The sequence below is a fragment of the Chaetura pelagica genome, unplaced genomic scaffold (genome assembly GCF_000747805.2).
Source record: "Chaetura pelagica isolate M959 unplaced genomic scaffold, ChaPel_1.0 scaffold169, whole genome shotgun sequence".
Classification (NCBI taxonomy): domain Eukaryota; kingdom Metazoa; phylum Chordata; class Aves; order Apodiformes; family Apodidae; genus Chaetura; species Chaetura pelagica.
The window spans coordinates 438,915-466,572 of NW_009954616.1; the positions used below are offsets into that span (position 1 = coordinate 438,915).

General features: G+C 40.0%; 1 protein-coding gene across 2 annotated transcripts in view; it reads right to left on the reverse strand.

Moving 5' to 3' along the window:
- IQGAP2 (IQ motif containing GTPase activating protein 2) overlaps positions 1-27,658 on the reverse strand; it is a 103,354-nt gene that overhangs the window by 61,387 nt on the left and 14,309 nt on the right. For both annotated transcript variants that reach the window (XM_010005542.1, XM_010005543.1), the window contains exon 2: positions 552-708. In XM_010005542.1, the coding sequence (XP_010003844.1) occupies positions 552-708 (157 nt within the window). The remainder of the gene's footprint in view (positions 1-551; positions 709-27,658) is intronic.

Sequence of the window (27,658 nt, forward strand, 5' to 3'; positions counted from 1 at the left end):
CCCTCCCCCCCCGTTGAGATAATGCATTCCACTGTTGGACTACTGCATATGCATGTATATATTTCTATATTATTGAAGATCTTGGAGTTAACTAACAGCTTACACAGGAAGCAAGCTAAGCTCAATTACTGATAGCTTGTTTTTTTGCTTCAGTGTTTAATTTTGTAAAATAGACACACAGATGTAATGAAGTGAATGTCCTCCAATATAAGATGAGGAAAGTATGAAATAGTTACCAAGATTAGTGAATTGTTTTTGGCTCCGATTCCTAGTGAAAAATAATTTTATAAATGGTGAAGCTCATGTTCTTCCTGGAGCCACAAGCATGATTTGTTCAGCTTTAAAAACATGAAGTGACACTAACAGTTTTTCTACTGGTGAAGTATTTCTAATCTATCATGCTGGCTTCTTAGCACAGTGTGTCTTCCATCTTCTGACAGTCTTCTGAAAGATGAAAAAAGTTAACTGACCATGCTTGGGAATCTTTAATCGTTGGAAGACAGACACTACATTATTTTGTCTTGTCGGTGGGAGAACTGAAAAATTATTACCTTATAGCGTGCCTGCTCCACATCATAGATCTTTTTGTCTGACACCACATTAGGGGCAAAGAATTTTGCGAGCTTGGCAAGGTAAACACCATTTCTTAAGCCTTCCTCCAGCTCCGTAGTCGGTGGCAGCTCTTCTTCCAGGCAGACCTCCATCCACCTACAGAGACATCATTTGAGAAACACTGATATTTGAGATTTTAACAGAAGTGACCCTTTCACCCACAACCATCATACTTCTAATGTCTCTACAACAGCATAAGAAAAAAGGGCACATACTAAGGAGAAAATGCTTATATTCATTCACGTGGCAGATCAAAGAGACAAGAGGATCATACCTGTACTGCATCATTGTGACCCATCAATAACCAAACACGCTTTGAAGTGCACAGTCACTAAGGGTTCTAACTCAAATCTTTTGAACAGCACTAGGCTTTTAAATAGACAGCAATTTAAGCTGAAACCAGAAGAAAACATGAAGTGCTGTGTAATAATGATCACATGAAACCCCTCCATAATAACTATACCAGGGCTGAAACTCAAGAGCATCAAGGCCAAAGGCCAAAGCTGATTCCTACAGCTGATATGCTCTGCAACTCAAGCTCAGAGCAATGTCCATCTCAGTGCAGAGCACTGTTGCTGCTCATCCTTCTCCCACAGCATGTGGCAGCCCTCTACATTCACTGTGAAACACAGTGCCAGTGCTAAAGGAAGGAATGAAGGTTTTTTGTTTCAATAGCCTGAGGTACTTCATGCTTTTGAGATCTGCCTGGCAGTGAATTGGCTGAACCACTCCTGCTGCCCATGAGGTGAGATGGCTTCTTATCAAACTGTGACTAAACCATTGAAACTAGTTATGTTTCTGAGACATAAATGTGATAGATATGGTACTAGATAGAGAACAGTAACTATTAAACATAAAAGCAATCTTAGAAGGCCAGTAACAGATAAAAACCAGTATTATCCAGTATGTTTATCTGGGAAAGCCCAGAGAAATTGCTACAAAAGCACTCCTGAAAAAAGTTAGCATGGTAATCACTGTACCAGAAGTCCCTTACATTGGTGGTCTAAATATTTTAGCCCTGTGATATTATTCTCATTTCTAGCAGCTAAATCACATTACAAGAGCTATAAATCTGGTTAGTTGTCTCCTCCCCCCTTTTTTTTGCTTAAGCAATCTCTGCTGTTATTAGAAGGACATTAACACCGCTAGAAATGGACAAGACCAAAGCATTAGTTTGCTTTACTTGCTGTCACTAAAGCAGTGTTGTTGTGTGCTGCATGAGACAGCATAACAAATCTAACATCACCTCCACAGGGGTGACTTCAGAAACCAGAAATCTAGGATCCAGGTTGAAAATGAGCCAGTTTTTCCCCTACCACAGAGAAGAAAAAAACTCACTACATCATTTTGTTCCACGTTAAAACTCAAGACAAATGACCTACTCCATTACACTTTTGGATTTGTTACAGGACATATGAAAGTTGTTTTACTGAGCACAGACTACCCAAACAGCTCTTCAGGAAACCACCAGCCATAAATCTGGGACAATATCACACAAAACTGCCCAGAGTGAGTATCATTAGGAGAACTGTATTTTGCAGTATAAAAGCTGCTTCGTTGAGGAGAATCATATCCCTGACAAGACTCCCTGCTCCATCCTTCATTGCATGTTCTTGTGTTATCAGTCCATGCCAAGTATCCCAAAAGTTATCCTTATTAATGACTTTTTATAGACTAAATAGATATACACACTGGGCAAAACAACACAACATTTGTCTTCTCTGAAACGGAGGACAAGGAAGATTTTACAAAGAATCTGTACTTCCAGCAAACCTGAGTTTCACCTGAGCAAGCTAGCTCTTTTGACAGGTTATCTCCCAAAAGATGTATTTTCTGGAAGAGTTGTATGGATAGCAGGAGGAGCTATCTGAGCCACAGGAGGTATTCACCATGAGCTGAAACTTACCCTGTTGCCCAGTGGATCATCTCCAGTGATGTGAACTCTTTGCCCCCATAGAAGTGTTTGGTACCTTGCCCTGGATCCTTTACAATTCAAATTCTGCTTATGAAATTCTTCTTCTGACATCTTCAGTCCAGAGCACCAAAAAAACATTACAGTGAAACTGTCTTTGAAGATACAGACATGTCCCCTGAAATTACTTTTCTTCCATCTGGTATAAAAATTGACTACTTAGAGGCAGCTTCCTCCTGGCCCAAAATCAGCTAGCGAAGGAGCTCCCCATAAAGCCATCCAAGCCCTGCTGAATGCCCTTCCATCACAAGAAGTTCCTCCTCAGGCTTTCCCTCAGTGTACAACTGAGATTCACCAGCAGAAAGTGACCCATGTGTCATCACTGACCCAGGTATTACATTTCACAGCCTCAGAATTTAACGCCCATTAGCAAGGCATTTCTTAGTGCTGAGAAGGAAGGGCTAATAGGAACCTGAGCATGACACTAGGAGGGAACAAGCAGCCTTCAGAGCAGGCCTAGGTTACAATTTATAGCCCGTCAAATACCTTTTCTGTGACACAAAGTGGATTTATATAAGGGTCCATACAAAACTGAGTTATTCCCCAAGCTATAAATGAGATGCTGACCCAAGGTGAAAGCTACTCCTCACCTTTTCAAACCTCCTGTTTTTCAACAACAGCAAAACTATTTTGGATGTTTCCAGCGTGGTGTTGAGCCTTTAAGATTAATCCAGAATCACCTTTTTCTGGACAGGGAGGCTACTCTGTCTAGTGGGTAAAAGCAATACAAGGAGGAACACACAGGAAACAGTATGAGGAAGCAAAGAAACCAGAAAAGTAAGGTAACAACAAAGAATACTGTTGTCCACCCAAGAAGTCCAGATAAACAGACAAGCAAAAAAGTGTCTTTTTGGAGAGAGAATGTTGCCGACTCAGTGGGGAAAGCAGGAAAAAAAACAAACCAGAGAGAAGTAACAGAAGCAGACCTGAAAGATGTAGGGTTTCTTTCCACTTAATAGCTAAAAATCTCTAAGTGATACCCATTTTAGAAAGAAAAACAACAACTCAGGTCTACAATAGCGCAACTCGAAGTTACATCTTTTGGAAATCAGTTTCCAAGACTGAGAACACAGCTACAGCTGTCATTACATATGAAGCAGGTAGCACCAATATCTGGAAGTTGCAGAACTTAACTGCAAGATCTGCTCAAAAGGGATTTATTCAGTTTCGCACATGTTTAATCAGAGGAAGGAAAATCCTGAGGATTTGCATGAAATCCTGGAAGTATACAAACAACCTGGTCAGCTGTAGTTATGCAAACAGCTGCCCAAATCTGTTACTGTCTCTCCTTGTATTTTTTTAGGTATCTGCAGCTCTTTTGTCTCCAATACTTGCAATTACAGCAGTTCTGTTCCTTTTACACTGACTCAGTTAAAAAGGAATTGTGGCTTAAACAGAAATACCTATTACTTTCAGGTTGTGAGGTTCTGCTTTTAAAGACACAGTCTGAATTTATGAAGTTATTATATGACATGGTGCCAACACCAGCAGACTGGATTGAAAAAAAAACACAACACAACCAAACAGAAATATGCTTCTACTTCTGTTTCTCTAAGTGAAATAGAGACTATCTACCTGACAATAAGGATTTATTAGTACCTTTGGAGCAATTTATTTTTCTTCAGGGCTAAAAAGGCAGCATTAACTTTGGCTCACCCACTGTTTTCCTGAGCACACAGTACTGTAGAAGCAGCAGCAAAAACTAGTTAATATCCTGACTATACAAGTGAAAGGGCCTTTAACTCCATGTTGGACAGTTTATCTTCAGTATGAAGCTTGTGAATTAAGATTAATATAGCTATTAAATATGCACATGCATTTCTGCCATTTCTTTTTTTACAATGCAAACCCATAACTAATACTGTTTTCAACAATCTTAACTTACTGATAGATGTGTGCCATGAAACGCTGCCATAGAAGTGATCATGGTTGACTTGGTCACTCATTACAGCTAAGCCCAAACCCCATTCCATGGTGGGGACACAAAAGGAAATCTCAGGAAGCAGGCCAAAGCACACAATGTCCCTGATGTCCCGGGCAGTGCAATCAAAAATTAGCTATCATTAGAACAGCCCTGCAGAGCTGTCCATGTCAGTTTTTGTCTTATCATTTGGGTAAACAGATACTTTTCTGAAGAGAGATATGTAGGATCATTCATTGGTACACATAAATACAGCCTGCTTTTATTTTTGTAATACTACAGTATTTGCAGCATAGAAACAAAGGAATTGCCTTAGACAAAAACCCAAACCCAGACCTGATCAATGGAAATAGCTCTCCAAAACTTTAATTCCAGTACACAGAATGGGAAAGCCTACCAGGAGGGAGTATTGAGGTACAATTTCCTTTTGCTTTGCTCAGTTCTGTTTTGACTCTTGGCAATCTGAGACAGAGTAGTTTAGCAGTGAATTTCTGGCAAGATAACAATGATTATTTCCATGCCAGACCCACAAGAAGTAAACAGCATGCTGCTTACCAAGAGAATCCAGTTTCCATGTTTGACCATGCAGAACAGCAGCAGTATAATGAGCTCAGGCTTGCACGTTAAAAGCAAAAAAACACCATGAATCTCATTCAAGGCAAAGGTCAAGGGAACTGGAAGCACCAGCACTGCACTATGAACTCCACTCCAGCTCTCATTGACAGTCTGTGTGGTCAGCAAAGCATACACAGCTGGCTAGGGGACTGGAAATGCTGGAGCCAATGTTCAGTAGAGAAGAGAGAAAAACATTATATAACCTATCCAAAGCCGATCACATTTGGCATACACTGGATATTGCAGCAAAATTTGCATTTATGATTCCCTGCCCCTTCGAGCTGCAAGATGGGCATCCAAGGGCACCAGGTTTTTACCTCACTGGAAGCAGACCTTAGGAGAAGCATAGGGCAGTACTCCAGAATCAAAGCTCAGAACACTAGATGCTATGAAAAAGGTATAGGGAAGATAAGGTGAAGAAAAGTTACCACCCATTTGCTACCTTCCTTGCTTGCAGCCACAGATTTTCAGTCTGGTTCAACACATGCACACTGTGGGGAAGTGAAACAGACTGTTGACCTAGAGATTACAACGAAGCCATCTCATTCCAAACAAAGGGTGAAAAAATCTTGTTGCTAGTAAATAAAAGTAACAACAATCAGTCCCAAAGCAAAGAGTTAGATTCTAACTTAAAAGGTCTGGGAAGTGGTGAGATTATTTTTAAGTCAAACCTTTCATTTTAAGATACTTAGAAACACACAACAGTCTGAAGCATGAGAACTCACCATTTAGATTTCCACAATACTATGTCTCTAGTTTATTCATTGAAAGATGCGTTAAAAAATCTTAGCCTTCAACTCTTAATTTCATTTTTTTTTAATGCAAAATGATTTGTTGTCCCACCAACAGTCCCATAAATACTTTATGCTTTAAAAAGGAGGGTGAAAGCAGCAGAGGCAAGCTAGATATGTTGCTTGGCTGAGCAGTGGTGGCATTGGTTTGTTTATAAGGAAAGACTGTGTTAACTTTGGAATTTGTTCTCATTAGACTATAAGCTTTAGCATGATACATCTCATAAACCAGAAACCTTACAATAAGGGTGTTTCACAGTCACAGGCTATTTTCAGAGCAAACGCATGCATAGCTTCCTGCTATCCCATGAAAACAGATGCAGGCAATTTGAACACCATCACAGCAAAAAGTTGTATTATGAGTTGTATTTAAAAACTGCACAAGCTTGAAGACTCCAGTTAGAGGCCTCAGAGAGCAGTGACAAAGCAGGCAAATGGGAACACTACTTTATTCAGACCTTTTTTTCCCCTCACACTCTGGGGCATTCAGCCCCACATCTTCCTTACAGTTAGGAGCTTTGGCTTAAGTCAGAGCTACAGCCCTCTACTGCCAACTAACTCCTGGAGCTCGACACCCTGGAAACATTGTCTTTTACATTTGAGGCTCTAGATTCATACTCCAGTGACCGTCTTAAATCTTAAGTTTTACTAATCCTAAAAATATACTTTATGTGAAACCAGTCAACATTTGTGATCATGGACTGAAACAGTGGAGGGGAAGAAAGGCATGATGCAGATTGTTCCTATCGCCACTTTGCATACAAGAAGTAACATGGAGATAGTGTCATGGAAGAAACTGAATCATTAGGCTACAGAATATCTTGGAGCTTCAGCACATAAGCAAAAAATCTTCTAGCAAGAGATTTTGGTTTAATTTGTAGTACTCTTATATAAGGCAGTTCAAATTCAAAGTTATGTATCTGTGGGTCTCCAGCTAGTGTTAGATTTAGCAGCATCTCTTATTTTTATGATTATGTTTTCACCAGGCAGGATACTGATTTCCAGTAAAAGCTACACTGAAAGTTATGAAGCATTCATGTATGGATCCTTTGTGCAAGAGCATTAAAATACAGATCTCACTGAGCATTACTGCATTTTGTTGGGTTGTACACACTGGTGTGAATTTTGTTGCAGCATTCATTTCCCTGATCAAAGCCCTTCTGATGACTTCATATTCAATTTAGATGGAGAGCAGCAGTGACAACTTGCCTGCCCTGCATGGTGCACTCAACCAGCAATAAATCATTTCAGTGACATTTTTCCACACCAGATTTCTGCTGCCATGGCAACACTGCCATATTTACAAAATAACCTTAAATGTGTTATAAAGTTCTGGTTCACAAGATGGCAGCACAGATATTTATTGTTTTAATCTCTTTTATTCCAGCTGTCCCTTATGTGGGTTAATCAGTGATTAGAGTCCACAAGGCAAGGTGCTGCTCAGAAAACCTGTTGTGGGGCCCTGGCATGGGCCCGTGGCCACCAAAGGCTAGTGGGTGCCTAGCAGCAGCCAAGTGCTGTTTATTCAGCACTTCTGTAGTGGGGGTGTGGGGAAAAATGGTTAGAGACTGTCCAGCAACATCCCAACAGGCAACAGCAGCACACAAGCTGGTGTTTCATGACAGTCCCCAACATCTGCAATCAGAAAGGCTTTGTTTTGCTGTCTTCTCTGTTTCCATAGACATTAAGATCTAGCACCAGATATCAACCACAAATTCTGAGATAATGTGCTGAGCTAATACCAACAAGGCCCAGGCTGATGGTCACAGGGATGCCTCATCTTATTTCCCTGCCCTTGGGCTGGCTCCAGCCTGCCAGGGACTGGGGACAAACGCTGAAGAGGCAGGAGAGAAAGTGGTATCGAGAAGGAAGCTCACCATGCTGGTGGAGGCTGAACAGTCATAGTGTTTCTCCCTAAGAAACCTCATCTCACTCTCAGCAGAAAGAGCAGTACCCAACAAAGCAAATTAGGTGGAAATATTAAGTCAGTATTCCAATGTCTCAGAGGAAAAATAACTTATCTGGGGAAGATGTGGTCTGAAGTATCACTTTTTACAACAGGAAATGGTTTTTCACATGGATGAAAAGGGGGAAAAAACCAAAACAGAGCAGCCCTCCCCTAAAAACCTTGCAAACTGTGACTAAGTTAACACAGCTCAGGTGGCTGTGCATCACCCAGCTGCAGAGTCTAGACCTGTTTCAACAGCCCTCTACCCAAGAGGCAGCAGAGACCACAGTAGCAGAAACACAAGTCTTTCCTGTGTAAGTCTGGCAGTGGTGGCTCAGTGGCCCCCAGAAAGCATAATGTCAGAGATGACAAACTCAAACCACTAATGAAATTTCAGGTAGTGCAGACACAAGCTCCACAGCAAGTCCCACATGGAAGCTCAAAGGATTTCCTCTCCAACCCTACAAATCAAATATTGCTTTTTCTCTGAAAAAGCAGGGAAGCTGAACTTGGCATGTGAAGTTACCTAATCTTAGAATTTAGCCAGTCTGTGCAGACACTGATTTGATAATCAGAAGCAGACACTGTAATAAAAACATTTTTATACAGTACAGCATTTGTTGGTGTGAAAATGTTGCATAACAAGTTATCCCCCCAAACACACTATATTTGCTTTAGTAAAAACACTGATTGCATACTTCCAGACCATAATTTACATTTGTACATACTATTTTGCTACATGCTAGTGCAGCTTTCTTTGCTCTGCCATCTACAACCACATTTTAGTAATAGAGTTTAATGCACTCTCTCAAAAAGTCCAGCATTCAGTATTCAGTATATTCAGTATTTCAGGTTTACCAATTAAAAGGGTTGTTTCGTGGCATAATCTAGTAGCCCTCCAAGCAACCCACTTAGCAGAAGAGCAGCAGAAGATACATGCCTTTGGCAAGCCACAAAAATTAGCCAGTAAAACAACCAACAGTGGATCCTTCAGATAACCTTCACACTTCCATCACATCATAGCCCTACCAATCTTAAGTCCCAGTTACAATAAGCCTTTACCCAAAGTCTGCACACTGCCATGACAGTAATTACGATCCAAATTCATAGACAGAGCTGTAGTCTCTACAGAATGATCTTCCCAGCAGTGGCTTTGAGGAAGCTACTACTAAAACAAAACCAAACCTGTCCAAACCTACATCTTTTATTCATCTTTCCCAGACTCTGGTGCATCACCAGGTGTGCTGTTTCTAGCAGCTGTCAAGGCTGCTACACATGAAAGATCAGCTAAAGAAACATCAAAACAACACAGCCATTTTTAAATCAGGATCTGGTATTTTTTCTGTTTGCCCATTATCACTGCACAAAGCCTTCCATGCAAGTATTAGTCCTCAGTTGTCCAGAGGGATAGACTACTAGTACCTTTTTCTGCAGGTAAGATGATAGGCACAAACATTATTGTCACATTTATATTGGACACTCTTTTCTAGGACAAAAGTGACTCAGGGAAATACCTTCAGGGTTGATTCAGCATAAAACCTTGGCTTTACACCTGCATGAAGTACAAGTCCATGATTCAAGATCAGCAACAGGAAAACACAGCTCTACCTGTAAACCTGCATATTTACTTGGAAAGTGGTGCAACTGTGTCAGTAGAAACCCCCAAAGGAGGTGCAGACTAAACTGTATTGAGGTCACACAGGAGACCTATGACAGAACAAGAAACCAAACTTAAGCATGGCAGGAGGCAGCATGCTGTTCTGACTCCTTGAACAGCTTAAGTCTACTGAAGCAGATTTGATAATTTATGTTTTACTGACTAACATCTGATGACGTTTACTTTTGTGAAAGCAACTAGCAGCAAGTATGCAGGGACAGAAACCACGAAAGGAACCCAAGAAGTGTATCTATTAGGCAGCTGAGACTCAAAGAAAAGGTGCAGGACAGCAGCCAGGAAAGAATTAAAAGACACGGATTACAGAACAAGATGTTAAAGAAGTGAAACGAATGGAAGAGCCTGCTTGTGAAAGGCTGAACTGTTGTTAAAAGCATTTAGTGTTACATAAACACTGCAAACAGCAACAAGAGAGAGTTTGCGCAGTTTAAAGTTTGTCTCATGTCAGAAAGAAACAAAACAGAAGAACAAACCTAAACCCAGGGCTTTTAGGTGAGAAACTCCATGCACAGCACCTACAGCTGTCTTTTCCCGTTTTCTTCTTCCCATGGTCATACAAGCAATGCTCTCCATCATTTCCACTTTCAGTGGCTGGAAAGGCAGTACTTCCCTCCCTACTCAATGACAATCTATACAAATTTCAGAAGCATATGCACAGAAATCAGGCCTGCAGTAGATGAGGAAAAAAGTAGATAACAGTATAATAGCATTTACTAAGCCACAGAGAAATGAAAACCCAATAAATCCATGGTATTACTTTATGCTGGTTAAGATAAGCCTTCCTACAATAGAAACCAGCAAAAATATTCACAAGTGCTCTTGCAGCCTGACGTTTTTCATCAGAACACAAACTAAGAATTGTTGAACAAAGCTTTGAATACTCAAGGACCATATTTTCATCCCAGTTTCAAAACTACATAGCATTTTCTACAGAGCTGAGGCAATCAGTTAACACCAATTTACATATGGGATCATATCCAAAACTTCTATACGATATATAGATAGGAGCTCTTGGTGAAGATCTGGCTACTCTGTTGTCCTTGCCAGCTGGAATTTGTATTGAGGACGTATGTCTAAAAGCTGCAAAAAATAGTCATGAGCATCTCAAACACATCTTTCTAGACTAATTAATCTGTAACAATTAAAGAGTATATCATCCAACAAATACCCGGTGTCTGGTAACAGTTCAAGGGTTTTCAGATCACCATTCCCAACATGTTTGCACACAAGACAATCTTGTCTCCCAAGAACAGTGAAATATCCCTATCAATCTGAATAATATCCAAGTCATAAAATTCTACTGTCTATGCACCAGTATTCACATTACTTGAGACCAGCAGGAGAGGTTCAAGAACTACTTAATTAGCTAAGAGCCTGCCAGTGTCACCAGACAAAATTCTACACGCTGGTTAAAGTGAGCTACCAGGATACCACTTGACTCAAAGGCAACAAACAGCTCAATGGTGCACCAAGGCTAGCTTATGACACCTAGTGCCAACCAAGACCCACACCACCACATGACTTAGAGTAACAGTGCATAAGAACATTTTCTTCTATTCTACAAAAAAAGTTTTTAAATAATTTGAGTGGGCAAACCAGCTATCAGCATCTCCATTGTTGGCTGACTCACTCCAGCCAGCATATCCTGGAAACAACTACCTCTCAGGCTCTGTGGCCCTGTACCTCCATTCCAACTGCAGCTGCCACTCAGAGCAAGCTGTGAATGCCCTGAATATTCAGCGTCATCGTGTCAAATAGCAGCAGAAAAAGAAAGAAGCAGGTGACTCTGTGGCAGTGGTACCCAAGCCAACCTTGTTGCATACTGCAGCTGCACAGGCCCAGACTGAATGCTATAGCCATTACCAGTCACTAGTCACATGATGCCATATGCATGAAAAGTCTTTTTAACCCACTTTTGATGTTTAAGACTACTTAAAGGAAACTCTCACTGGGTTACAAAAAGTGGGAAATGTAAAACAAAGTGCTCCTTTGCTTTCTTGTTCATGCATGAAGAGGAAATAAAAATGAAAGAAATTTAAAATCAGAAGGAAAAGCTTGACAAGTCTTTAGAGACTACTTCAAACTAGTTATGGAGCTTATATACTACAATAACAGTGTTTTCAGAGAGATTTCAGCCTGCTGTAACCCTCTAGAAAACCTTTAGGTGCACAAACCCTAGAGAACAGTTTGCTCATTGATTTCTATAGAAGTAATTCCTCTGAAAAACAAAAACTACAGGGACACTCAATGGATACAAAGGTGGTGCAAACAGCTTGAACCAACCCAGTACCATATTTGGAAATACTTATGTACCACCTCCCCCAAGTTCTTCCAGGGACAGGAATTAACATTAAAACCTCTGTATTTAAAGACAGAAGTAGTGACAGAAATTTTAATTTTGGAATCACCAACCTGAAACACAGAGCAGGCGCCTGGACATCCTGATCGGCCTCCTTTCATTAGGAGTCTGGTTTTTAGGCCAGTAAAGCTCATCTTACTATTGCCACAAATAATATTACTCCATCTTAAAGAGGCATAAGGGGCTACCATGCAATTTCACATTACTATTACACTGAGACTTCTCTAAAGATACTTAGTACAACTGTATTTACTGAAGTGGAAATTAATAGGGCAAGAGAGAACATTAAAAAGTTTTACAGGAGCACTCTCTTGGTGTTCTTGATAAACAGCAATTAATTCAGGGTCTCTGATTTGCAGTTAGTCAACAATTTAAGGCAGAAAAAAAAATCCCCTACACCCATGAACATGAACCAAAAAAATATGTTAAGTCAATTTACCTCACTGCCAAGCCTATTAATGACCTAGATACTTCAATCAAGTTAATCAGCAAACCATCACAGCTTGTTAACTCTCAGCCCTACATCAAGACCTAAGCGACTTAGGTTGCTATTTTGACCTGCAAATTTGCTTCTCCTTTTTCTCTTGCTCTTTCTACCCACTTCATCACAGGCCAATAGAATGTCTGCACAGTGCTGACCATGGAGGTTGGGAAGACACTGGTGCAGTTACAGCCAGAAACCATTCATCCCTAAAACTGGATCCCCACTTCCCCCTATCATTTTTAGGCCATGTTATTGTTTGGATTTAGGAGGGCTTGCATATTTTTAGCTAATGGTATTAGCAGCCTGTGGAGCCTGATCATGGCAGGCAGCATGAGACCTCCTGTAAAAGAGAGCCATGAAGATGCTCCTAGTTTTCATGGCAATCTTGCTTGTAGCTTAGCTGAGAATGTTTGGAAAACCCAATACAAATAAGAAACTGATCAGCCTGGGCAGTGGCAGGCAAGGCAACAATGGAGACCATGGAGAAGTTAGTCATCCACAAGTGCTGGGAAAGCAACTGCCACAGGGGAGAGGAAGAGGAGTTTAACCGTCACCTTGCCACATGGTTCCTGTCAACAAGAGAAATAGGCAGGAAGAGCTGACCACAGCAGCAACCAGATGAAGGGAACCAGCAGGTTGGAGGCCTGGAGAGCAAGATTCACAGCAGGGAAGAGAAAAGCAGAGTAGAAAGTTAACAGAGATCTGAAAGGAGGTGTGGAGGAGTGGTGTCTCTTAGCCCAGGTCAAGAACAATTTGGAGCAGTACCCAAGCAAAAGGAAGATTTTCACAACTATAAGGAATCTACAAGATCCATACAGTCAGAGCAACTTAACAGGTTTTATCAGAAGTCTGGACATGAGCACTGGAAGAGGTGCTTGACCAAATGAAGGGAGTTGCCTGTGGTCACATGAGATTTTGCTAAAGCACTGAATGAAAAATTGTTTAAAAAATTTGTATAAAAAAAGAGGGAAGAGCACTCAACTTTGTGCCCAATTACACTAATAGATAAAATGTGAAACTAAGGAATACACAGTTCTGCCTCTGACACAGAGTGCCTTCATCCTTAGACATGTGCCTTCATCTAAGATTTTCAAAGTATGTCTTGCAGAACTTCTGCACACTTCCTTTGATACCCAGCCAAACCCTTAAACAGCATATATTACTTCAGCTTTCCATATGAATATGCAGCAGAATAAAAATGTCTCCATGTTCTTCTCCTCCTGATCAAGAAAAATATGTATATTCAAAGAAACTTAACAGCCCAGTTGCTCTTAATCTTGAACATGAGCATTATACTCTTAAGACTGCATTTCAGAAGTGCAAATGTTCTTGCAATGAAAAGCCTGACTAAATCCTGTGTCTGCAGATGCAGATTTTTCCTGTGCAGAGATGCAAGTTGCTTTTTTCTCATGAGACTGCAGAAAGACCCAAAGACTCCCACAACTACTTTCCTCTACTTCAAATGGAAAAAAATACAATAAACCTAGTCCTCTTGCCATTCTTGCTCCCTCGTAACAGAGTCAGCCACTAAAGATTCAGCTGCTTCTACTAACAGCTTACAAGCAAAAGCCAGTTCTGAAGGCAGCCATTTCCAATTTGCCTAGATGGGTGGTACGTTTTCACCACCACTGCAGTAATGGAAGTTTCTCCAAAGCAGAAAAGCAGATCTTCATCTGGTTGCCAAGTCATACCTTGCCCAAGGCAAAGTGACCCCATCTCCTGTGGCATCAGGTTCTCAAACTAAACCTTTGCAACATAATCCAAACTTTTAATGAGGCATTCAGCTGCTTTCAACGAACTTGCTATCAAAGGACCATGGGTTTATCCTAGCATCAAAATTCCAGTCCCTTGAAATACAAAAACTGTGTTCAGAAGATACCTGCATGTGTCTTTTCTTGTACTCTCCTGCCTCAACACAGCATGTAGATTAAGCCCTATTGAGACTACGCAGTAGCATGATAAAAACTTCCTTAAAAAAAAATAAGCCCACATTTCAGCTGTTATCAATCTGTTAGAGGTAGGCTTCTTGTGAAGGGAGCTAGTAAGTGCCAATACAGAAGAGACCAAAACCAGCACTAACAAATTCTTTAGGGTAACCCAAAAATACAAATCCTAGGTGGGAAGGACATTTATAGATACACACATATAGACATTTGAAGAATTTTTATGCCAACATACAAGACAAATATCTAAGGTGCGGTGGTCAAACAAAGCAAGTGGCTGGGCAAAAGGCATTCAAGAACTGAAGAAACCCCAAGTGTTACTCACCCAGTAACTCAACATCTGACCAGCACATTCCATGCCTGTACTGAGCACTGCTGTAAGGAAAGGGTAGTCTGCAAGTACATTGAACCTGCTTAAGAAAGGGGGCAGGGGAGACGTGAAAGTAAAAATATACATCGAACCTAATGAGCCAAAGGGGATGTGAAGTAAGTAGGTTGGATGATATGTGCACAGCACCTACTTGAGCAGCAAGTTTAGCAAACTCACTTGCTAGCTACTGGAAACCAAAGTATTTACTAGCAACTGTTTTTCCATTAATACTCTTACAGCTTATGTTGTTATTCAACAAGCCTAAATTACATTTATGCACAGTAATACTGACCCTGGCACTTAGAGGAATTCCAGACTAGCTATTTTGTCCATCAACTGATTGCTGCACATACATAGATTTTACTACTCTTAGCTCTGCTGAAAAACAGTAGAATGTGCCCAGCATATACACAACATAATGCCCTGACTCAAAGATATCCACCTTGCTTTGGCCAGGAAAAGAAAGCAAGCATTTACCCTTCAGAAGTGTTTTTTATTTGCCAACTTACTTTTTACAAACATCTTACATGAAAGATAAGTTATTCTTCTCAACACCACTCTGGTGGCAGATCTAGTCTTCAGACGTGAACCACTTGTTAGCAAAATCCTGAGTAACTGGATTCTACATTTATAAATATATACGTTATTCTTGAATTATAGCACACTCCTTTTACACAGCTTACTTTATATAAACACACTGCTTCTCTGCTTAATTGTGACTCACTTTGAAAAAGCTACTCTCCCACCACTGCAGCAACGGTACGACAAGCACACCACATCTCAGGCTGAAGTATTTACAACAACTGAGCAGAGAAATACCATCTGTGTGGAGGAAGAAACAGAATCAAGGACACTCTAGATTTAGAGGGAAACTTAACTTAGATTTTCCCAAAAATTTCCAAGTTGTTGATTGTTTGTTTGTTTTTCATATATTGCATTTTAAATCTGATTTCAGAAGGTGTGTAATTCTACTACCAGCAGTGCTTACAGGTAAAATCAACTCCTATTCTCCCTCATGTTGGGTGTTACAGCTAATTAGACCTTTCTATATGCAAATTTTTGCAGCATTTCTGTGGTGCTTCTAGTCAAACAACTTTACATGCACTATTTTTTTAATTAAAATGAATATATTTGCTGTGTAATGGACAGCACCATACATTTGAGTAATTCCTATACAGCAGTAACCACAAATCTGCCTTTACTTTGAGGACTTGTATTAGAAAATTATGGTGAGCAAAATTGAAACATCGTCTTTATAGTTAAAATTTCAAACATTGCCTGTATGCTATTATTTGTATTGGATCCATTTCTGGAATTTAGAAGAAACAGCAGCAATCTAAGTAAGAACAAAAACTAACTTGCAAAGAATTGTAGTTTTTTGTTTTAAGAAAGTCTTTTTTTAGTCTCTCCTTGGTTCTTTGTCAAAGTGACAATTTTCTATGACAAAATACCTGCAATGACAAAACTTAATCCTATTTGTTTTTTTCATTTTCAGCAACTGACCCTGCTTTCATCTTGCATCTTCTCAAAAAGCAAAGTAAGCTATTTTCAAATAATTTCTTTACTCCATCTGTTGCTATTTTTCCAAGACTAAAAATATATTTATATTACTGTAGTGACTTCCATTAGTATTGCATACAATTACAAGCACATGCATAACGCTTCTCAACAGTTCTGCAGTTACCCAGTTTTGGATCCACAGATCTTGCAACAGTGAAGCTCTAGTCTAAGTGTTAGAATTATTTCATCTCTGTTCAACACATGAGTTTGCATTGCCAGTTTCCACACAGGGGACCATATGTGTCAAGGGAAAACAGTTTTTTACTGATACTCCAAAGCATCTAGAAATACTGAAGTAATGTAGATGCAGCAAGTCAGGGTCAGGGCTTGAAATAAATGACTGAGAAGACAAATGCATTGCAACTCATTTTAGTTTGGCAGAAATTGTATCAAATAGCTCAGTACTTTGCTCTCTTATTGTCTAATACATTTGATTTATGGATTTGGGTTTTTTACACCTATTTAAAACCATGCACTGTGGACATCTCTTGGACAAGGCATTTCTGACCTCTGAAGAACAATTACCTGCATTGGGATGAACAGTATCTGATGTTCAATGCTTTTCAGTTACAGGCAGATGGAAGAGTAATATTTTCCAATGGTACCTGTCACATCAGTGTGCAAATGGGAAATCCTGCTCCAGAACTGGAAGGCAGTCAAATAATGACCCCTTCTAACTCTTTTTAAGTTACAGGTCTGAGATGTGGTCTGGGTTAGGGACACAGGGCAAAGACCTCCTTCAGAAAGAGCTTTAAATTATGATGAATTTGAGTTCCATGCTATATTTAATGGTCTTACCAGAAACATCCGTTTGTAGTCTTGTTGCACTAATCAGGAGCTGCAGGAGCAGCAACTCGGGCTGCTGCAAGAGGCAGTACTATATCACACAGGGAAATGAAGCACACAGGCTGAACATGTAGGTTTTTCTTCCTTAGAGCTGTGCTTAATACAGGTGGGTCAGTTTACATGAGTTTTTATTCAATGTTTAGTTTTTAATACAGAACACAATGACAGAGATGAAGTAATAAAAAATACCTTGCTCGGTTCACTTATCTTGGGGGTACACTATATACTCTATTTCCAGATCAAGGTCAGACATCTGAAAGTGTGGTGGTTGGTAGCAAATGAAATGCTACATACATTTGCAAAGCAGCAGAATTCAAGTTGTATCTGCCAGCAACAGGGGAGGAACAAAAGGAGAAGGGAAAATAGACCTTATAAGACTTAGTATTTTCCCACCAAATCTTACCCATTGGCCTCTTTTGTATTTGCCATTTTATAAAGAGGAAAAAAAAGCTTTGGCTACAGCCTTATTCAATGTCAGTTCAGAGCACTGTTGGGCACTGGCCAGGAGCTGCATCCACTGTGTGTCATGGTTAGACCAACCTGAGCCACTGTGGCAAAGGGGTCCCTGAGGGATAGCAGGTTAACCGCCAGGGCAGTTCTTCCCCAGGTCCCACCAACAACACAAGGGCTTTTTGGACCACATGACAAGATGTGGAAGGGGACACAAAAACATCTCATACTTTAGACATTTGCATCTCAAATTATGTCATGCCACTCTAGTGAGGCTATGGCCATCATTTCAGGGTTGCTTTCAGGTACAAATAGTTTACTATTGGACAAGCCAGCATGTTTTCCCCCTTCCCTTCCCATTCTCTGCTGCTCATTCTTGCCTGTATTTTCCCTCGACTTTTTGGCTACACCAATGCCCAGGGGGCTGTGGGGAGAGTGGGACCAGGGAACAGATCCTGCTGAGTACTAATGCAACACTAGAAGATACATATGTTAGTGCTTGACCAGATCAGTTCCCTGGTTTGACAGAGTTTGGCTGAGTGAACCACTGCTGGCACATGGCAGACAGCAGGAGAACAGAATTACCCATGCTGCAGTCATCTGAAAACATGGCTCAAGGAATACAGCAGCTTGTCTTTATGCCTTTTGCACTACCTCTGTATTTAACAAGTACACACACAAATATACTAATTTAAAAATTGAGATATGCATCTGATATGCAGCTATTTCTTTTTTGTTCTTGTCAGCCAAATTTCTAAATAGCTTTGGTTTGTACATGGGATATTACATTATCCAAATTACATCATTCTCTGGCAGCTGTGGCAGGCCCAGCCTGTGAGTCACTTTTCAAAATGAGGGGAGAGTAACACTAGGGAAAAACACGCAATTTAAAGGTTTCTATTGTTCTAGTAGACTATGGGGTCCACATAAGTTCAGTAGCTGCTAGTACAGAAGAACAGCAAAAAAAAATGTCACTGTTGACTTAAATGAAAAGGAGCACCTTAGAGAAGTAAACAGGCAGATACAATTGTACAGTCCCAAAAACTGGAACTATGAGATTACATGCTTGCATGTATTGTTCTATTAATGGTGATGCATAGCAGGTATGCAAGCACACATCGAGCTTCAAATTACTTTACCTGTATTTGCCAGCTGAGTTTTTCCACAGCTGTAAGCAGCAGCTTCACTACTCCTGTGCACAAGACAGAGCCACAGGATTACAACAAGCCTTCTCCACTCAACCCTTTGGAAACCTTCAGTTAATCAATCTGAGAAATAGATGGAAAGAGACCCAAAATACTATGGAAACAATTTCTCATTACAGACTGTCTTGAGGAATAATGCTAATTAACACAAAAGTGTTTCCAGTTCTTGACCAAATCCAGACCCTTGTCCATCCTGAGAAGAATGTTTCCTCTTTAGTGACTAATTGAATCTTGTTTGTAAAGCCAATCTTTGTTTCAAAGTCTGACACAGTTTGGGAACCAGGGTACTACGGGGGCAGAAGATTAAAATTCCTTGCTACAGCTGAGACACTGGAAACATTGTCCATACATAAAAGGATGGGGCATATACATGATTTTCCCTTTTTTTTTTTTTTATTTTGTAGCTTAGTTAAGATTTGAAACTAACTCTTTTCAAGTTATATTGGAAGCATATGATCTTGCAAAACTGTAGAGTCTCATTTAAAGTATTTACTAACCAGGAAGGCTAATTGCACACGGAATCAGTCACTTTAAATGCTAAGCTATGCAGACAAGCTTCCCAAAGTTGAGCAATCTCCAAGAAAGTATGAGTACTGCTCATTGAAGGCAATGGTGCATACAGGCACAAGATACAAGTTTGCTGTACTGATTTCTCCCTGCTTTAGACTTAACCATTTGTCTTGAAAACAGCAGAAATACTGCAAATGAATTTGTTTCATGCGTGCATCTCCTTCATGAGACACCAAAACCTTAGTCTTCTTACAGCAGTTGTTACCTCTGGGTACTTAAATAGTATCAACTGTTTAAAATTAACCACAATTTTGATGATATATATCCAGCTTATGCAGTTAGCATGTGGTTCTGCTCTGCAAGACACCAAACAAACAAACAACTACCATTTAAAAAAGCCATCAACAAGTTACAGTATTATATAGTGCATCCTACTTTATCATCTGCTACTTCACCTTCCTGACCTCTAGTCAAGAAAGCTACATTATGTTCTTTCAACTCGAGAAGAAAGCACACCATCCTGAAGTATTTTGGGCTCCAGTCATGTGCTACATCACTATTCAGACAATTGTACCAGATCAACTCCATGAGCAAAGACATCCTCAGCAGAAGAGCATGGAGCAAAGCAGCTGCTAAACCAGCTCTGCCCTCAACCCTATCCTGAGTGAGTCCACACTAGTCACTGAGACATCATGCAGACAGTTTCAGCCACTCCCCTCTGCTGCAACTGTGCTTCTGACAGAAGAGCATCTGGAGGGCTTCAATATCTGCAAGGTCACAACAGGACCTGCACCTCAGTGTCTCCCCACTGGCTACTTACACCACTTCACATTTAGTTACTGAAAGCACAAAGAACAGAGACCTTCGTCATGTTTTAGTTTTTGTATCAACTACCAAAAAATCCCCTCAGTTCCACCTCTTGGTTTCGTTACACATACGGAATGCTACATTAACAGCATATTTCTTCTAAAAAATAGCCACAAAGAAGGCTCTCCAGGCTAACCTGCTCTGCACTTAGATGCTTTTAAAGTTCTGTTTTTGAATATTATAAATAATTCATTCAATCAAACCATGATGGTGTGTTTTCATGCAAGGGTAGAACAGGCTTACCAATGTACAGATTGACTTAACAAAAATCTACATTAGAATTTCTGAACATTCATTTTCATGTCAGGAAACCCTACTGGTTCTTGAATTTTATATCAAATTATTCAAGACAAAAATTCAATTTGTTTTATAAATAAAAGATCTTTTTCTAAAATACAAGACCACTTCTTGCAGCTACACTGCAACACACTAAAGTTGCATGGCAAACTCAAAGCAGTCAGATAGACCTTAACTTTTCAGAAAGATGGAAAAATGGGTCTTCTCCACACCTCTCATCCTCTGTCGCATTCACAGGTGAGGACTGACCTCAAAAAAGTGGAGGAAAGGAGTGATGTAATTCCTGTGCTCACTGAAACTGGGTGCAGCAATCGCTCCTGCTCTTGCCAGGCAGATCAGGTCACTGATAAAGGGCAATTTTCCCACAGGCTGCTAGCTGGCTGGAGAAGGAACAGTAACCAATGCCCACGTGGGTGTGTAGATCTAATCAGTCAAATCTATCATACCTACATTCAAGTTAAAAACCACAAGACAGAATCACTATATTTCTGATGAAAAACTAAAGACGTAGAAAAGCAAGGCTGCAGTACCATTTTGAGTTTTGTCAACAAGAAAAAAATGTCACACACTTTTGTATTTGTTACACACAAAGGTCAGTACCCAAATCAAATCATTGGACCAGCCAGATCTGCTTCCTGCTTTGTGAAATCCTCTCCAAGTACTTACAAAAGCACTTTTTGTCTGACTACATCTGAAATTGTCCATTTTAGGATCAGGTTCTCATCTACTTATGTGTGCAAGCATCTTAATTTCATATTCCTCTTAAGTAACTCTCAGAGAAAGGTTTGTAATCATGACTAAGTATATTTGGCTCTCAGTATCCTAAGGTAAAAAGTTAGTTGAACAGTTAGTGCAAAGCTAGTTACAGAGCAAGTCCAATTCAATGCAGTCTCCTGCTGCCAACCAGAGCAAGGCAGGTACATTGTGAGAAGCCTCAAAGCAAATAGTTAAAGACAATTCCAGTCCTGTATCTAAAAGGTTGCCTTTGGAATGGGACATTTGTGTTAATTCCACACTTACCTGAAAAGCAGCCTGAATATCAGAATCATGCCAGAGAATATAAATTGGAGTGAGAGTTACACAGGCTGTACAACAGATACCATGGCTCTGTATTTTGCTCTGCAGCATATCCAACACAAGAATGAGCAAATATGTTTACTACTTAGTCTTGATATTCTGAGTCTCAATTTCTCAGAACTTAACAGGGCAATTAAAAAAAAAAAATAGTAGTAATTTTTCTGAATGACCTAGTTCGAAGGATTGGCTTGTAAGACCTACGGACAACTTGTGGATGTAGGCATAACTAGAGATTAAACAAACACAACCATTTGTAAATAGCTTCAATTCTCATTATTGTTAGCCCTAAATTTAAGGCACAACAACTCAGGCTTCTTTGCACACAAACAGTATTAGACAATATTCAAGCAGCTGTTAGAGAACACAGCCATTTATTCCAGCAGTTGCACTCTGAGAAGGCACAGGCGCGCACAGATGGTGCACAAGTAAAGCCATAGTCCCAAGGACCAAGGGCTCAAAATTACTCTGTTGCCTCTAAAGGCATTGAAATACAGCACTTAGTCATGTCAGGCTGAAATTCTATCAATACTTTTTTATAAAGTGTCTAGACATTTTTCGGTGCATTTACATGGAATGTATGAATGACTAAGAGGAACTAGTTTAATTATCCTTATGAGAGTTGAGCTGCTGCTCTATTTTTTTTTTTGCCAGTATAACAGATGAGAACTCCTCAGCTCTGTGGAGAATAAAGGCAGACAAGAAATTATAAGTCATTACCCCAGCATCTTGAATATTTACATGCCTGCTCTTTGTTGAAGAGGTCAGCATGTTTCATTAGAAGATATATTCACAAGTCAGCTATTTTATGCAATTTGAATACTTGTGCCATGTACGCTTGCTGTTAGCATCTTCTCTACAAACCTTTGCATTGCCAATAATCTGAGGACAGTGGTACTGATAATCTTCTGAAAATCACTTACTCTGCTTTCAAGCCACAAATGACCAGAACCTGCTAAGCTGTTGTGCAGTTCAAGGTAAGTTTTTACCTAAATATTTAGCCTGGGATTTATGGGCCATATCTGGACTATTACAAAAAAACTGGCACCATATACACAGCATGTGAAGTTGACCATCTGGACACAGAAAGTTAGATGCTGCAACTGTGTAACCCATCCACCTTTAGCAGTCAGAAAAAAAGTACAGAAAATCTGTGTGTCCCTGTCACTACCCTTTCAAGTGACAAACACAATGACCTGCGAAGACTGCTTTCCAATAAAACATCAAGGCACTGTCACTGAACACATGAGCTATAATGCTCTTTTTATGCTTAACCTGTATTTAAACTTTTTTTTTTTTTTTTTTAATTAAGTGGTATTTAATCGCATCCTGGACTTGAATAATTTAAAACAACAATAATTATTTTAAGAAGCCAAAGCAAATGCTTTGAAATCACTGAATATTGAAAATAAGAATATGGGTGGGCTTTTTTTGCTTCCTTTCAAAGCCCTGACGAAACTCCTTAATGATAAATTTTCACGTGCTCAATAGAGCATGCACAGAGTTCTTCTAATATATCAGTTTCATCAGAGGAAATTAATCTTGGCCAGGAAAGAGTCTGGCAACTGTTTCTAACCAAGTGTGGTTACTGAATCAAACTAAAGCAACGAAGCCTAACCCATTTTGATGCAGAACAGGCTTCTGCTACTGCTGAGAGTCCTCCAGATAACTACCTGACAGAAGTAGCAATAGCCTCAAACAATTGATTAGAACCTAGGGAGCAACCTTGGCATCCAGCAAAAAGCCATGCTCATAAAGTTTCCTTATTGCTTTTCCACCAGCCTTTGATTCACTGTATTTTCTAGTTCTGATCTCCACTGTACCAGGGAGTTCCCCAGTAACAGGGAAGTCAAACATCTCCTTTCATTTTCTGAGATAACACTTATGAGTAAGAGTAGTTTTACCACGTATACAGGGATTTATTTACACACTCCCTGCTTAATTATGGCTATGTCTTACCATAAAGTCAGTGATGGGTATATGGACTTGAGCATATGTATACTCATGGGAAGAAGCAGATGGGACCACAACCACAGCCAGCACTATTTTCTTCACTGCCCAGCACACTGACTACATTGCACAGCTCACCATTCCTACATCAAATGCAAAACTGAAATACCAAGTGAATTGCAATAGCTTCCAAATTCAAGGACAAAAGGCAATAATTGTTTAATGCATGAAACTTATGGGATGAAGGTAAATGACCAACATCTGGCTGCCATCAAATCACCCTTTGATGATTAGAGGAGAGCATTAGCTAAACTGAAATTATCTGAAGTTTCTACCTTCAAGCACAGCAATTGGAAAAAGTCTTCAATAAAACTTCCCTACTACTCTCTACAGTAGAACCAAAAGATGTAGCAGAGATTAATAATCCACAAGACAAATAATAAGGAGCATTGGAGCAATAAAGAACAAAGAGCAGATGTAATTTTTCTCTGGATTTGCATTTCAGGAGGACTTCCTAGCTAAATATAAATTCCAGGTAACTAGCAGATCTCTTATCCCTCCTCTTGTCAAGGCTGCACACAGCAGGAAAAATAAGGGAAACAGGAATGGCACAAACAGAAGTGATCATAGGGTGTATCTCTATTGTAAAAAGGATGACATGTGGCTTGCACCTACAGTATAGCAAGGATTTACCTTGCCAGACTATATTGCTACCACCACACCAGTAGTATCTGCCCTGCACAATAAAACCCAAACTGCTATACTCGAGCCAAACTGATCCTTCTTTCTAGAGATGGTGTGTCAGCCAGCAAGAAGCACAGCACAGGAGCCCCAACTGTGCCACAGCAAATGCTTCCTTCTCCAGCACCTGATGGCTGGAGCCAGGAAGAGAAAACTTCTCTCAGTTTGCATCACAGCTACTTTTCTCCCAGGTTGCTGGGGTTCAACTCTGAAAGAGGAGGAAGCTCTTCAGGCCAGGGAGGCTTAGGCTGTAGCAAGCATGACTTCCCTGAAATAAATCTCATGCAAACAGCCTACACCAAGGTGTAGACACATGCTTATTAATAAACAAATGCTTACATCACTTATTTTGACAAAATTTGCCACTACTGAGCCCCAGTCTGAACATTAAGTATTAATGAACAGATGTAGATCTCTCTTCCATGTCATTTTGCTCGTTCTCATGCAAAAAGTGTCATTCTTGAGTTGATACCATGCACTTACAGAATAGGATGGCTTAAAAGGACAAATATTGCACAATGATTCCTTTCAAGGACAGTGTACTGGCAAACCTCCATCCCTTGCAAACAAGAAGTTTGACCTGGGGCAATGAACTTGCCTAGAACTTAAGATCTCATTAAAATATGTAGTTACTGTTTCTCATTACAACAAAAAAGTTTAAAATGCTAAGGCAACATAACTAAAAATGTATCGCCAAGTTTCTGAGCGTGCAATCAGGCTGATACAGTGCTTTAGTAATCATTTATTGTGTTCAGAAAATTAAGGAGATGATACTGAACTGAAACTGTACACTTCTGCTTTTGATGTTCAGGATAAAGAAAGACCCATACCTGTTTGAGGCAAAGCAGGAAACATAAGAGTGAGGGTGGAAGGCTAATTGTCAGTTATAAACAAGCAGCAAGTCTCCCAAAAGCAAAAGCTGAGGAAGATGCATTAGAGCTAAGGACTGTGTTTGGATGTAAGAGAATAGTAGGAAGGGAGACAGAAGAATAACTCCTCTTTCTTGAACCAAAATGAGAAGGCAGAACAGGAGTTGGAAAACTTCAGAAGGTTTGGTTCCCCACCTCCCAACAAAAAATAGAAATACACTAGATAGATTTTATTTAGGTTTGGGAACAAGACATTTTGAAATATACAAGATGTCACCCTTACAGCCACCTTCCTTCCCAATGATGAGGTGTGTGCTTCATAAAAAGATGCTTCCTTGAGCACAATAATTTTCATGGTTGCCACTGGCTAGCAAGCAGCTTTTAAGATTCTTCAGATGACTAGATGATTTTCAGTTTGCTTTAGATCAGGCACACTCATTTGAGGCAGATGGGGAAGAGACCAGCAAGGAAAAGCCTTTGAAGCAGGAATACATCAGGCTTATAGGGGAGTAAAACTGCATCAGTTAGTAAATGGCAAGTAAGAAAGAGTTCTTAGATTTTAGGATTTCTTAAAAAATGAAAGCATAGAAAAATAGAAACTGCATAAATAAATGCTCAATATGCTTGCATGGATTATAATTCTGCTTCTTAAGTGTTAAGAATAATGGGAATAATGCTGTGTTTTAGTCAGGAAACATTGCCCAAGTTTGCACAAGATATATCTGCAGTAAGCCAAATACTGGGTTTTGTCCCACGTGAAGTGAAAATAAGAGAAGATAAAAAAACACAGGAAAAGAATTATCACAAATTTTACATTTACTTCTCAGAGATGACAAATAGGAAGTCAGGAGCATATTCAAATAAAAGCATGAGGCAGTGAATGATCCTGAACAGCTGACCTAGGAATATATCTCATGAAACTTTGGCTGAGTTTTCTTTTTAGACAATTCACAGGTCTCATTTTACCAGGACAGTACAAAATACTGGCCAAGCAGACTCAGTCCAACTTTTTATAATTCCTTAGGTTTTGTCATCTCTCCCCACTCCCAGACTATTTCATAGGTTTGATGGCTTTTTAACTGTGCTTCTATAAATGGCACAAGTCTGCATCTTTCAAGTGTTATTTTGGTAAATGTTTTGCTAACTTTAATTGTCTTGGCTATTCAACCCATTGACTATACCTATAATGCACATCTTCAAAACAAAAACTAAAACTGGAAACCTCATTTACATTTAGCATATTAACACTGTTTTTTACTATCAGAATTACTATAGCAAATTACTATTTGATTGTCAGTTATCTTGGTTATAGAAACCGTTTAATCTGGCCTGTTCAGAAATTCCTTAATCTAGGACCAGTGACTATCAGGTCAGATGCACTACAAGAAAGGCAAGCTGGATACCCACTGCCAGACCCCTAACAAATACATGACTATTATCCCCTAACAACTACATAGCTAGAATGAATGTGCTGATGGTTGAAGCACATCTAAGCTACTTTAAACAGCAAGAATACAGTGTCCTTTAGCAACTCATTATTAGATGTAAATCATTGTTTACAGCAGGAACAGAGAAAGTTTACAGCTCAACATTAGAATGGAGCAGAACAAAGATCTTCTTATCCTTACAGAAGTGAGCACTCATTAGCAATTGTTCTGGGGGAGAAGTAGTACTCAAACCGTACCAATTTAGAATTTCCAAAATCACAACAAGTTGTGTTATTTTAAAAAAATTAATAAAGACTAACATCATTGTTCATAGCGTTACACAAAATATTCCTACCCCAGCTGCTAAACTCAGAGGGTTCCAGTAAAACTATGTTGTGGTAGCCACCAGCAGCCCACCATGGGGCAAACCTGCTCCACCTGACAATCTTCCAGGCTGTCTCTGCACACCATGTTACCATCTGAGTCTTTATCAATCCCTTTTGTGGCAGCTCCAACCAGACCAAATGGAAAAAGATTACAAGCCTCATCACAGTAAATACCAATCCCTTCTGCTAACTCCTCAACAGGGCAGAATGCACCTCTGTCTAAATTACTCCCACTTGCCATTTCAAGGCAGGGAAAGAACAATCTATTTTCAGTCCCTGAGGAAGCTTGTCTTCTCATCCAAAAAGCCACCCTCAGGCCCCCATCCTTTCCTTTGCTTCTTTTCCAGCTTTTTGGACTGCTTGACTGTGATCCTATTATCAATATCACTTGGAAGAGGCTTGCAGAGTTTGCTGAAGCCATTCCTGTGCTCCCCTGCATGGACCAACCCTACATACCATCAGCCTACATGAGTGCCTCTGCTCTTCATATGTTTCCTGTGCTTCAGACTTGCACTTCAGTTTGACATCATCCTGGTTCAATTTCTGCCATAAAGATCATTCACTGCTTGCTGGTTTTCCCAGGACATACTCTGAGGCTGAAGCAGATGAACAGAGACAAAATGTCTTCAAACTTGGGAACAGGCCTTATCAGCAGTCACTAGGGAACTGCAACCCCTGACTCTGTCCCCAGGCTTCAGACCCAGCTGATGGGACAAACACCAGACCAAGCCTCACACCCAGAACAGATCTTTACCATTCTCTTCCCTCCTTCACTGTTGATAAAAC